This window comes from Ceratocystis lukuohia (genome assembly GCF_044167205.1).
Source record: "Ceratocystis lukuohia strain C4212 chromosome Unknown Supercontig2_pilon, whole genome shotgun sequence".
NCBI classification, from domain to species: Eukaryota; Fungi; Ascomycota; class Sordariomycetes; order Microascales; family Ceratocystidaceae; genus Ceratocystis; species Ceratocystis lukuohia.
In genome coordinates this window covers 2,715,487-2,728,254 of record NW_027263521.1, presented here as the reverse complement: position 1 = coordinate 2,728,254, position 12,768 = coordinate 2,715,487, and the positions used below count along the sequence as shown (strand labels likewise).

General features: G+C 52.1%; 4 protein-coding genes across 4 annotated transcripts; 2 read left to right on the top strand and 2 right to left on the bottom strand.

The window, feature by feature from the left end:
* Positions 1–225: 225 nt before the first annotated feature.
* Positions 226–1,206, top strand: HOO65_020678 (Protein vip1; the record flags this gene model as incomplete). The annotated part of the gene is made up of 2 exons (XM_071006952.1): positions 226–302; positions 414–1,206. The coding sequence occupies 2 exons, from the start codon at positions 226–228 to the stop codon at positions 1,204–1,206; spliced, it is 870 nt and encodes a 289-aa protein (XP_070861316.1).
* Positions 1,207–1,769: 563 nt separating this feature from the next.
* HOO65_020677 (uncharacterized protein) lies at positions 1,770–3,110 on the bottom strand (the record flags this gene model as incomplete). Its single annotated transcript, XM_071006792.1, has 2 exons — positions 1,770–2,654; positions 2,718–3,110. 2 exons carry the CDS (start codon positions 3,108–3,110, stop codon positions 1,770–1,772), a joined length of 1,278 nt encoding a protein of 425 aa, XP_070861315.1.
* A 1,204-nt stretch (positions 3,111–4,314) lies between these two features.
* HOO65_020676 (WSC domain-containing protein) lies at positions 4,315–5,604 on the top strand (the record flags this gene model as incomplete). The annotated part of the gene is made up of 1 exon (XM_071000130.1): positions 4,315–5,604. The coding sequence occupies one exon, from the start codon at positions 4,315–4,317 to the stop codon at positions 5,602–5,604; it is 1,290 nt and encodes a 429-aa protein (XP_070861314.1).
* Positions 5,605–7,059: 1,455 nt separating this feature from the next.
* HOO65_020675 (uncharacterized protein) lies at positions 7,060–7,968 on the bottom strand (the record flags this gene model as incomplete). The annotated part of the gene is made up of 1 exon (XM_071000129.1): positions 7,060–7,968. One exon carries the CDS (start codon positions 7,966–7,968, stop codon positions 7,060–7,062), a length of 909 nt encoding a protein of 302 aa, XP_070861313.1.
* Positions 7,969–12,768: the final 4,800 nt, after the last annotated feature.

Genomic DNA, 12,768 nt, shown 5'->3' with positions numbered 1-12,768 from the left:
GTGTTAGCTAGCACAGCTCAGCAGGTCGCATCAGGAACAGGAAACAGAGCAAACGAAAGAAAGCACAGCTACAACGATCCGCCTATAAAGAAGCCTCCATCCCCTCTCTTGCTCTTGCTAGTAGGCTGCTTGCGCTCTCTTCTGTTACATTTACATCACCCCTCTTCTTTCTGATCCATGCCCATCGCCTCTTCTTCTATCACACCCAATTCTACTCCCGCAATCATGACCAACGTTGTTTACGTCACTGACATCTCCGCTTCGACGGACGACAAGGAGATCAAGGAATTCTTCAGCTTCTGGTAAGTAGTTACATCATTACATACAATCTGCCGCTTTGCCCCGCAACGCCCAACGCTCGACGCCCAAGATATTTGTCTCGTCTCATGGCTAACACCCCTCCTCGCTTACAGTGGCAAGGTCACTGCTATCTCCATCGAGGCTGATGGCGCCGACAAGAAAAAGGCTACTGTCACCTTCGAAAAGGACACTGCCATGAAGACGGCCCTGCTCTTGCACCACACTCAGCTCGGCTCTTCCAAGATCACCGTGACCGGCTCGGCTAACCTCGACGAGCACAATGACCCGACACCCGCCCAGCGCGACGGCGATGAAATCACACAGGAGGAGAAGCCGCGCTCGCGCATCCTGGCCGAGTACCTGGCCCACGGCTACGTGGTCGGCGATGCTGCCCTTGAGCAGGCCGTCGTGCTCGACAAGAAGCACAATGTCTCGCAGCGCTTTTTGACCACCCTGCAAAGCCTTGATTCCAAGTACAAGGCCACTGACCGCGCCCGCGCCACCGATGAGTCGTATGGCATCTCTACCCGTGGCAAGGGCCTGCTCTTTGGACTCAACTCGTACTTCGAAAAGGCTGTCGGCACACCCGCCGGCAAAAAGATTGCCAAGTTCTACGAGGAAGGATCCAAGCAGGCTCAGGACATTCACACTGAGGCCCGCCGTCTGGCTGATCTGAAGAAGGACCAGGCCGGCGGTAGTGCCTACAGGGCGTCGGGTCTGGAAAAGGTCTTTGGAAAAGCCAGATGCTCGGCGACAACCGACTCCGCTGGCGTCCCCAATGCAAACGTGCCGCTGTCGCCTCAGGGTGCTGCGTCTCCTGCCGCCGACCTTGACATAAAGGTTGGCTATCCTTCCGATACCAAGACCGCCTCGGGCCCGGATAGCAAGCCTCCCCCGTCGATGTAAGCTGGCTTGTTTTTTTTGGGGGAAGAGATTTGAATGAACACGCATGACGACCAACGCAAAACACAACCTACATGAACCCATTTTTTTTTTCTTTTTATACTTTGTTTTCTTATTTTGCATTGTTATCATTCTGTTATACTAGTATTCTTTGTCTGATTATCTGAATCTTTACTTGGACCTTTTCATGAAATAGCTAATCTGCGTATTAACATGAATGAAAGCGAAAGCGTTGGTGGCTGGTAGTTGAGTGTCTGTCATTTCTATGTATAAAAAGCCACCTTGGTATTGTTTGTGAGTAATTTGACTTGACACACACACATCCGTGTCGCAGCCACAAACATAATCAGGGGCTCGTGGGAAGTCAAGGTCAAGGCATCGCCCTCTAGCTACTACTACACCATGCACACTGATCTTATGAACACTTTGGTCATTTTTTTTTTCTCTTTTTTCATGTTTACCAATTCCGCACTGACAGCATATCACAATAAAGTAGAGCCGGGAACAAAATCATCAACAAGGGCACTGGAAGAAAAAAAAAAAACAAGACACAAATATACGCTCACTTATGACAGGCCCGCATTGGTGGCACTCTCCCCCACCTTGACTTCTTCCTCGGGAACCCCTACCGCAATACTACCACTAGCGCTAGTCTGACGCACAGGGGCGGGCCGGGGCGAGGAGGGCAGAGGCTGAGACAATGCCGATGCTGGAGTTGCATTAGTGCTAGTGGAAGGCGGCTGGCCGTGGTGGCTGGGGTGCGTATGGATGTGAATGGGCTCTCGTGGAGGTGCAACCCCAATGCCACTGCCAATTGTTGGGTTTATGCTAGCTGTGGTGCTGACAGATTCGCTGCGCTGTCTGCTTGCATCGCTGGGCCGTCGGCTCCTGACCATGCGTTCCAGCTCTCTAATGCGGCGCTTCAGCGCATCGTTCTCACGTTTTGCCGCCTCAAGCTCGGCTCTGTAAAAGGCAGTTTCTTCGTATCGTGGTGTTACTGGCAGCAACGCTGGTGATACCTGATCGGGCAGGCTACCGGTGGCGCCCATCATGGGGGGCACGGATGTGGGGAGCGGATTGCGCTGTTGTTGGAGGTAGGCTAGAGTGGAGTCTGCAGGGGGAATGCTGTGCGGACCAGGCGAATCGGTACGCGATCGGCGTGAGGCCGAGCTGCCCTGGCGGGATAGCGGGATAGCAGAGCCGCGACGAGCCTCATATGAGGTACTTATGCTTCCGGCAGTTTGGCTACGCATGCTGGCATTGGAAGCCGCACGATGATGGCGACGCGAGGCGGCTGGAGATATGGGGATTGGGTACACTGGGCTAGTGAGTGGGTGAGCATGTGGATCAACGATGCAATCGCCGTGGGCGGAGGTCGACGAAGTGTTCGAGATGACAGAGGCGTTCTGGGCGGCACGCAATAACGAGAGCTCGCGCGTGAGACGGTTGACCTAAGGATAGAAATGTGGATATTAGCACTATATAGAATTGTCAAATGGCGAACAACAACTTACAACGGCTTCGTTCTCCTGCTCTAGCTCGTTATGAAGCTGGGCTGCCGTCATGGGTCGGGGGTGGCGGATGGGGATCGGCCCACTGGTATTCAAGTCGGCGTTTCCGCCATGTAGCGACTGCCATGAGGTGCGGGATGAGAGGGTTTGGCGGCCAGGGGGAGGCCCGGAGACTTGTTGGGATGGGGCAGAGGTCGGCGGGCTTATCACGGCAGCCTGATTGGAGGGGAGAATGTTGAGAGCTGATGGGACGGCATGCTGCACAGATGGTGAGGTCATGGTGGCTGGACTGCCTGAAGCGGTGGTAGAAGCGGATAAGTGAGCGTGGGCTTGGGCTCCAACTTGCGATTCCTGGGGATATCGAGGAGATGGTGGCAGAGAGTTGAGATCAGGCATAGTTAAGGCGACGAGCGGATAGGTAGAGACTTATAACAAGCGAGTTTAGGATAGCAGAAATAGAATCTAGTGGAAAGAAGGAGGAGGATCCCTAAAGGGAGGTGGACAGGTCGGACAAGTCTAGTAGGAAAAAATGCCGCCAGAAATAAGAGGACATGAAAGAAAAATAAAAAAAGAGAGAAAGAATCAACAGCACATGCAAAGAGGGCTTTCCGTGGAACGAAAGTCTAATGTTGAGGCGGGAAGAAGGGGGAAATATGGTGCCAGAAAGCTTCACCAAGTTCTTACTCAGACAGTACCTGGTACTTGAGGGCTGTTTTAGTGGGGAATGCAGCACAGGATGCAAATGGCTGGAGAAGTACGAGTACTTAATCGTTCTGGATGTAATTACTTGGAGAAAGTATCACGACACTAAACAAAGGGGCCAAGGGTCGCTTGAATGGTGGGCTTCACAAGGGGCCAGTTAATTGCTGGGGATAACTTATTATATCTTACAGGCACATGCGACCCATAGATGCATATACAGTATAGCACATCTGCATTTATGCATTTACAAAGCTTCAGATGGTCTCATTTATGATTTTGGGCTATGAAGGAATGAAGCCCCTCTTCTGGACTCAGACAAGCCAATAAAAATACGAATACAGGAGCATGACCTTAAGCTACCAGGCAAGGTGTAAGTAGTTAGTAGTTATGGCGTGCACCTGTCGGTCTTTCTTAACAGCTGCAAAGAGGCAAGTGACAGCTGGCAGCAGATCACATGCCCTTTTCTCTAACAGCAGGAAGGGTCCTTGTTTACTTCAACTGAGACTCGCATCACATGCACTGGCAACGGTAGAGCGGTTGATAGCATTTCTCATACAAAGCATCCCTTGCCCCATTACCTCGCTGTCCCTCGAGATATTGGTTCGTCAAAACCCGTGTGGAATGTCGTTTTCAATGCCTGTCTACAATGCGATAGTTGATGCCGTGGAATGTGACTCTTCACGAATCACGCCGAGGGCCCCCCTCATGTTCTAAGCGGTCTAGCTGGAATGAGCTGTAGAAGGCCCCCCCCCTTCGGCCTGGACAACAGTATCTTGGGCTGGTTATATAACAAGTACTGCTTTGGCCCATGGGCCTTTTGGCAGCTTGGTCTCATTCTTATGAGCCAGGTCTTGTCTTCAGCTTTGGTCTTGCTTATTGAAGTCCAATAGGCAGCAATATGCGTTCCATCCACGTCTCGGTGGCTCTGTCCACCTTCTCATTCGCTGCAGCACGCAGCTACCATCAACTCACAAACGCAACGTCCCCCTTTACGTATAAGGGCTGTTATGTTCAAACCAACTCTAGTGCTCCAGCCCTGGACGGGCCTACGGAGACTTCTAACACGGCTGAGGTGGCCGACTGTTCCGATTTCTGCTCTGGATATCAGAGCTTTAGTATCGATGCCGACTGGACCTGCTCGTGCAGAAATAAATTCGATGGCACTGGGCCCTTGCAGGGCTCCCCGACATGTTCCGACGACTGCAGTGAGACAGACTGCCGAAAAGACGGCGGAATCTCGCTTTACGAAAACAACGAGTATAGGTCGCCGGTGCGCTATGACGATTCCTCGTTCCCGTACATCGGGTGTTACAAGAAAACTAACTCGACCGATTTCATCGAGGAGAGCTTTTCCTCTCCGGCAATGACTGCTACCAAGTGCGTCGACTACTGCCTCGGGTCTGGCATGTACTACTACTTTGCCGTCGAAAATGGAACTACATGCTACTGCAGCAGCTACCTGGATCCCGGTGCCCAGGTCGAAGAGGCGCAGTGTAACTCGCAGTGTGGCGGTGATTCTGGCGAAACCTGCGGTGGCCGGAGTCGGATGACCATGTACGGCAAGCCTCAGTCCCTCGCTGTGGTCGGTGAGGAGCCGTACTACTACCAAGGCTGCTACCCTGACAACACGACACACCACCGGCTGACTGCAAAGCACAAGCAAAGCGAGGCCATGGACCTTGAGGCCTGCCGTGAAGCGTGCTCTGAGTACCCTAACTTCGGAGTAGAGAATGGAAATGAGTGCTTTTGTGGACGTGGCGAATCGTGGCGCGGCGATTCTGTGTCGAATGACTATTGCAGCACGCCGTGTGCGGGCCATGCTGGGCTTGCATGTGGCGGCGACCGGCACCTAAGTATCTACAGCAACTCGGCCCTGCGCGTGCTGAATCCCTCGGATGTCAACGGCTATAACAGGCTGTCATGCTGGACTAACGATGACGATGATCCGTCGCTGTCTGTCCGTGCCGCTACGGATCCGTTGATGAGCCTGGGCCTCTGCCAGTCTTCGTGTGCGGACTATGAGTACTTTGCGACCTTGAACGGCACACAATGTCTGTGTGGAAATTCGCTGAGCGGGGGCGCGGCACTAGAGAACCAGTGTAATATTCATTGCGGAGGCGACGCCGGTCAATGGTGCGGTGGAGTAGATCACTTGTATGTGTATAAGAAGGCCAATTTGCCCGCCTAGACATGCCCTATTCAGCATAAGCTTCGACGATATCGTTATACAGAAGAGATTGATAAATAGATGCAAGTTGCAAGCCCAAGCGTAAAGAAAACGCCTACAGGTGTATTTGGCACCAGCGTCTGCTCCAAAAATATAGCTTGCCAAATGGAAGGGCAATTAAATTGATGGCTTTGCACATACCAAGTCAAGACAAAAGGCCTTGCAGGGATCAGGCTCGGTCCGCCACCGCATCAAGGGCTATTGTCTTTGTCTTGATCTGTGCTCTGGGGGGGGGGGGGGGGTCATGGCTTTAGTGCCCGACAATTCGAAGCCCCAATGTATGGGTGATTGGGATGATTTGTGTGGCGCTGTTTGTCGAGCCGGATTGATTGAAAGAAATCTAGGATGGAAATTATGAGAGAGACACAAAGATATTCTGGCGATGTGTGGATGATGACGTGACGAAGGAGTGAGTTAGCCTTGGCACGTCACGTCGTGGTCCATGACATCACAGATAGATTCAGTGTATGGGCGCAGATTGGGCTCAGGTTTGGTGGCATAAATAAGGCAAATAAATATAATAGATCAAGCACTTGATATGCCGGACTTGTGCAGACACGAGGGCCAAAACAAAAGGAATAATAGAAAGTTACAGTACGGGAACAGCACACTGATAGGGGATCGGGCAGGCAAAGAGCCTCAGATAGACGCGTATACGAGGCTAAGGATGCAGGGACGTAATGCGGTAAGCAAAGCGGGAGAAGAGCGTGTGTCCAGTCAGACAAACAACCATGTGCATATAAGGCCGAGAGAAAAAGGGAAAGCAAGATGCAGCTTGCTATTTATATATATATGTATATCACTATGTATGTGTTTGTGTAGTTTAGATAAGAGGTTTTCATGTAGATATCTTGCTATCGTTCAACACGAGACGAAAATTGAAAAAAACCAAGAAAATAGTGCCATCACAGACCAAGCCCTCTCGAAGACAAAAAGAAAATAAAGATGAATAAACAGAAGAAAGGAGCCGGTAAATTCTGGGTTCCCGGTAGTGAGATCCAATCTTTCGCGTCATTGATATCGCTGTAGATGACGTTGCTAGCGTTTTTGAGGAAGTAAATCGGACAAAGGAAAGAGACGGAATGAAAGAAGATGAAAGAGAAAGCCTGAGCTTTCGAGGAGGGGGTTTCGTTGGTATCATAAATAGAAAACGCTGGAGTGAGATGTGCTTGCGGGCGTGATTTAGCCTGGGGCTTCAGCTGCATCCCGGGATTTCACGGGCGTAGGGCGCAAACAGAGCACCAGCCGGGGAGAGAAGAGGACAAACCAAGGAGCAAGAAAGAAGTATAAAAAATAAAAAGGCGAAGAAAAAGAAAGTCGTGGTTCGTCGTGGTTGTTGAGGAAATTAAAAAAGAGTACAAGTAAAAAGAGGAAAAAAAGAATAAGAGAAAAAGAAATGGTGGTGCAATCGTACGCTCAGCGACGAATCCATGACAAAACACCACTTCTCTTGCGCGGAGACTTGGCCTTGTCCGAAGATGAAGCGACAGACTCTTCGACATCGTCCAAGTCTAGGCGATAGCGTCGGACGCTGCCCGTGTCGTCGTCAAAGGCAACATGCTGCTTGTTATGCTTGGGAACCAGGCAGTCTGGCACCAGATTTCGCATGACCCAGCCTCTGACGCCGCGGCTGGCAGCGTCAATAGCAGCGTACTCAAGGCGGCGTGTGTGGTCGCTAGTCCAGTATTGAGTGGTCTGAGGCAGCTCCCGCTTGAGAGACTCGGCATCGGAGTCCAGCGAGTGTGGATGGCTGTGGTCGTGGAGGGGTGGGTGGAAGTAAGAGGGGTCCGCTCCAAGGCTGGCAGAGCGGAGGCCAGGGCCGGCATAGGGATTGTTGACGGGGTTGGCGCTACTGGCAGTGGCCGGGTCGTCTGGCAACGAGGGTGCAGGGAAATGGAAGAACGAGGACGCATGGCTGGGCGGCGTAGGCTTGCGGTACATGCTATGTGAATACGACGAGCGCAGCTGGCAGCCGCTAGAGCGATGATGGGGCTTGCAGCAACGCGGCCGGCGCTTTGAGGAGGTAGAATTGGGCGAAGAGGCAGGCGAGGCAGATGCCGATGGGGACGTGGACGTGGAAGATTTTGGCTTCGACCTTGAGGCTGGCTTTGAGGCTGAGGAGGGCGGAGACCGGCGAGGCGAAGAGGACGAAGACGATAGCAAGCATCTGGAGGCCGGCTTGGTTGAGACGGCGGTGCTGCTGCGGCGCAGGGAGCACGAGCGCCTAGGATTGGAGGTGTACAGAGAGCCGTAGCCCGAGTCGGCACGCTTGACGGTCAGGTCGCGGTCGTGGGTGTGGGTGTGGGTGTGGTGGAGATCAGACATCGTAGGTAGTCGGGAGCAAGAGAGCAAGAACAGAGGGGGGGGGGCTGAGATAGTTTAGAGGACTTGTAGCGGGTTGGTTGCCGCTATCTAGAGACGAGGCTCGAGCCAAAATGCCGGTAAAGTCAACGAAGAAGGGAGGATGAAGATTGCGGCTTCTTATAAGAGCGCCATTGGAAGAGCGAGACGGACAGTGAAGCAATGGTGTGGGTTCCGTGATAAGAGAAGAAAAAGAAGCAATGGAAAGAGCAATTGATAAGAAAAGGCCGGTTGGTATGTTGTGTGGCGAACCAGAGCAGGCAAGAATGGAAAATTCAGAGCAGGACGAAAACAGGTTTTAAGTGCAGAAGAAGCGTCCGTGACAAGCAAGCAACTTATTTATTGTATTTTTCCATTAATTTTCGAGGGGAAAATCCTAGCGAGAAATTGGGGGGGCAAATAATGCACAGGAATGGATGGCTATAAAAAAAGGGAATTGACCAGGACAAAGCGAACGAAGGCGAGGAAGAACGGTTCGGTGCCAATCCGGATATCAAGGCAGAGACAGAGAGAGAGAGACAGGGAGGACAGGGAGACAGGGAGACAGGGAGGACAAAGAGTGACAGAGACAAAGACCGAGACAAGGAGACAAAGACAGGCAAAGAAGGGGATGGGATGCGATGGCAAGGCAAGGCAAGGCAGGCAGGAGAGCGGCAACGAGCCAAGGCAAGCACAGCAAGAAGAGGTCGTGAGACGAGGAGCAAAGAGCAAGGAGACGCCGCGTGCCTGTACCGTACCTAGGTAATAATGCTGCTTCAAAGACACCAGCAGTAGAGAAGAAGAGGGACAGAGTGAGTGAGAAAGGCGGCAAGCAGCATGGATGATGGATGGAATGCTTGTTGGCTGGCTTGGCTCGTAGAACTTTTATAAGACCATAATAGGAAACAGTCTAGATGGATCTTGGATTGCGTGTTGCAGAGAAAGTGGAGGGCAAAGAAGCAGGAAGAGAGAGGGGAAATGGAGAAAACAGAGGCGAACAAGCGCCTGACCTGACTGGCCTTAGCCTGGCTCTTCCTCTTCGCCTAGATTAGGATTGGGATCGGATGTAGACGCTGATGCGGTGGGTGTGGGTGTGGGTGGACTGTGGACTGTGGACTGTGGACTGTGGATTTGTGGGCAGAGATAATACAGGAAACAAAAAGGAAAGACGCCGACGTGTCGCTCGCTATCACGCATAATCGCAAGCAAGCAGAGGACATTGCACCCCTTGTGTCTTGGCGATCTTGCTTGCTCCTGCTCGTACGCTTCAGACACACAACACAGCACGAGTCCCGGTCCAACCCTCTGGCCCTGTGGCCCTCTGGCCCTCTGGCCCTCTGGCTGTTCCTCTTTCTTTCCATCCAAAACAAGCCAACCCTCCTTGTCCCTTCGCTCCCGTTGCCATAGAAAGCCAGCCAGTCAGCGCTAGACCCTGCCTGCTTGCTCCCTACTCCCTGCTCCCCTCTTGCTATTGCTATTGCTATTGCTATTGCTCTTGCTCTTGCTCTGGCTCTGGCTCTGGCTCTTGTCTTCCTTCGTCTACTTCGGGCCTATCATGGGCAAACTAGACAGGCCAAGCCAGGCCAGACCAACGCTGGGGGAGCCAGAGTCTGCGGGGACTAGCACCACCAGCAGTAGCACCACCAGCTTGACTAGGGCTGGCCTCCCCCATAGCCCTTGTTTGGGCCCTTCCCCTTACTTGACTAAAACTTCCTACAGACAAGGTTTCTTCCTGTTGTCTCGCTTTCCTTCGCTGTTATGCTGGTGCAATAATTTTATCCTTTTTATCATGCTGCTCTTTTTCCCTCCCTTTTTCTTTGTTCTTTTCTCTCTTCCTATCCAGCGAAGATGATCCTGGCCGACAACGTGGGGTTAGCCGCCAACCAGAGAAAACAAGACCAGAGAAAGCCAGCCAGCAAGAGGGAGGGGAGGATACAGCCTGTTTGCCGAGCAGAAGCGGTGCGGTTGAAGTCCTGCCTGCATGTTGCGTTGCGCTGCGTCGCTCTATCCATCAATCACTGGCTGCGCGGACTGGCTCGCTTGTCTTCTGCAGACCGGCCAGGGATTCTTGGTTTTAGTCTTGCCCAAGGCGAAGACAACTGACAGGAGAGAAAAGCAAAAGTTTCCTTGTCTTGTCTTGGCCTGTCTTTGGCCTGTCCGCCCTACCGCCCTGCCCTGCCCTGCCCTGCCCTGTCCTGCCTCGGCTTTTGTGCATTGTGTGGCTTTTGTTTTGCTTTCCATCTCTCTCTCTCTCTCTCTCTCTCCCTCTCTATATTATCTCTTCCCGTGCGTCAAACCCAGCTGAACGGGCCAGGCCACGGTCGTTGTCGACTAGTATTGCACCTAAATTTATCCGAACTTGAGTAAGAAAAGAACAAGAGCAGTTCCAGGAGTTAGCACAAGTAATCACAAGGTCAAGGCGGCCGCCCGCTTTTGACACAGAAGCGAAAGCAAATTTCTTCTTCTTTCTTGACCGCAAGTTTGGGCGGACTCTGGCCTGGCTGAATGATTTGCCAATGTGTAGGGACGTCCAAATATAGCCAGCCCGGCCCGGCTAGCCATCACCAGCACCAGCGATATGCACATGGATTTACGTAGTATTAATTGATTTGATGCGGAGAAAGCAGGAGAGCAGCGCACAAGGGGAAAAGACGAAAAAAAAAACCCAAGAAAAGGGCCGACAGCGCTCTGCTCTGGGAGTGGAGAAGGGCGAAGCGGAGAAGCAAAAGACAGACAGCAGAGAATGAAGGATGCCCTTTTGTTGCTCTTGGCCCAGTGACGTAGTTTGGCATTAGCAAGTCTCGTCTCTTGTCTCCCTTTCCGGGTCTCTCTCTTAGCCATGCGCCCCAGGCTCTCTCTACCGCGATGGACCTCATGTGCTAGCTAGCTGCCAACAACAGCCTCTATCGGGCGAGCAGCCAATGTTCAAGGCAGGGAGACACACATGCATCACGCACATCTCCATAGATTCAGCTCCAGTTCCAGTCCCAGTCCCAGTCCAGCTCTAGCTCCAGCTCCGCTTAGCTGGCTTGTCGATTCTGTCCTCCTTTTTTTCCTTGGAAACGACATGGCGCATTAGGAAAAGCGCCCCCAGCCCAGTAGCGTAGCGTAGCGCCTTTGTGTGTCTTGGTGTCTTGTTCTCTGTTTACAGGGGAGCCGCCCCTATTCCTAGAGAGAGGGGAGGGGGTCTTCTTTTGCCTTACGAGCCAGCGCTGTATTCTTGCAGCACCCTGAGACAACAACTGGCACTCCAACACAATTTGATACAGTGATTGGATGCTTCCTACCGTTATCTTTCGCCGAAGAGAAATAGCCCAGAAGGAAGCAAAGGCAAAAGAAGAAAAGGCAAGCTATCTTGTATTCGTGCGTTAGCGAGCAGAGGGAAGGCGATAGTACGACTTGGGAGACTAGCTCCATACCATACCTACCTACATATTGTGCGTGCAGGCTTCATCATGTGGACACAGAATCTGCAGCAGTACCACCTTCTGACGGGCTCGATTGCTTCATGCATGCAGACTGAAGAAGAAAATACCCTCCAGAAAACAAAGAACAAAAACTAAGTCGTTCAATGATTCACCAGATGCAGCCGGCCACCACCCTTTGTCTTGCCACCCACGGCAATCAAAAACACCGGCTCTGGCCTCTTCTTGACAGCCTTCTAGAAGAAACGAGAGTAACTGTGACTGTGCAGCCGTTTGTTCCCCGAGAGGAGAAAAACAACCACCTTCGCCCAGAGACATGCTGAGCGACTTGCTGACCTGGATCAGTATATGTGTGTGCTTGTGCTTCTAGTATCTGTGGGGTCACTTGGCACTTTGCTTGGCCCGCCCATTTGCACACGATCATATTACATCAAGCATCCCATCCCTACATGAACGGCTGCTTTCCACACACCCACACCCACACCCACATGCATGGGAATAAACAAATGCAAGTTTCTGTCTTAGACCTGCCCTTCATGGTCTGTCTGTCTTTCCCGCCAGAACGTGCGAGACAGGGAAAGAAAGCTCAAGTCGAGAACTGCACAGGACGCGGTACAACGGCACTAGCACTGGCTGGCTGTATTTAGATTAGAGGTGGCCGAGAGAAGCAGCAGAACAAATAATAAGAGCCGAGCTCTTGTTGGTAACGTAGTATGCAGAGCGGCCGCATGCAGGTCGAAAAGAACAAGGGCTTGAGAACCTGCGCCTGTTTTGCTGCTGCAAATAGCAAACCTCGCAACATGAACTTGAGAGCGCTTCTTCAGCAGCCAGCCAAACAGGACTTGGAACAGCAGTGAGAACACGGACACGAGAATTGTTCGCTAAACATGAGCATGAAAAGGGCGGGCTGCTGATCCTGTGCATGCATAGCTCTTGTCCCCCCCCCTCTGGCTTCTGTTCTTCTCTCTCTGTTCAAACAGTGTTTCACATGTGATGAGGGTAATGCGACCAACGCCTGCGAAGCAAATTGTTTTCTCTCGCCTTATTCGCTCCAATTTCACATGCTTTGTCCCCGTCCATCATCTCGCAGCCACAACCGAGCAAGCAAAAGCTTGTGTGTGAATGTCAGTAGGGCTAGCCAAGACAGGGAGGACCTTCGGATAATCATCGGCTAAACTAGTCAGTGCGTGGAAAAAGGCGAAGAAAAAAAAAAAAAAGAGGCGAGGCCTTGCTTTAGCTCTTGTCATGTCATGATGTCTGAGCGCCCTCCAACTCATAGAAGTGCGCAAGCAAGCGGAGACCGGCCGGCCCAGGCCATGCAGACGGATGTCCTGCCCCGTTTCCTAGTCCAAATCCACAC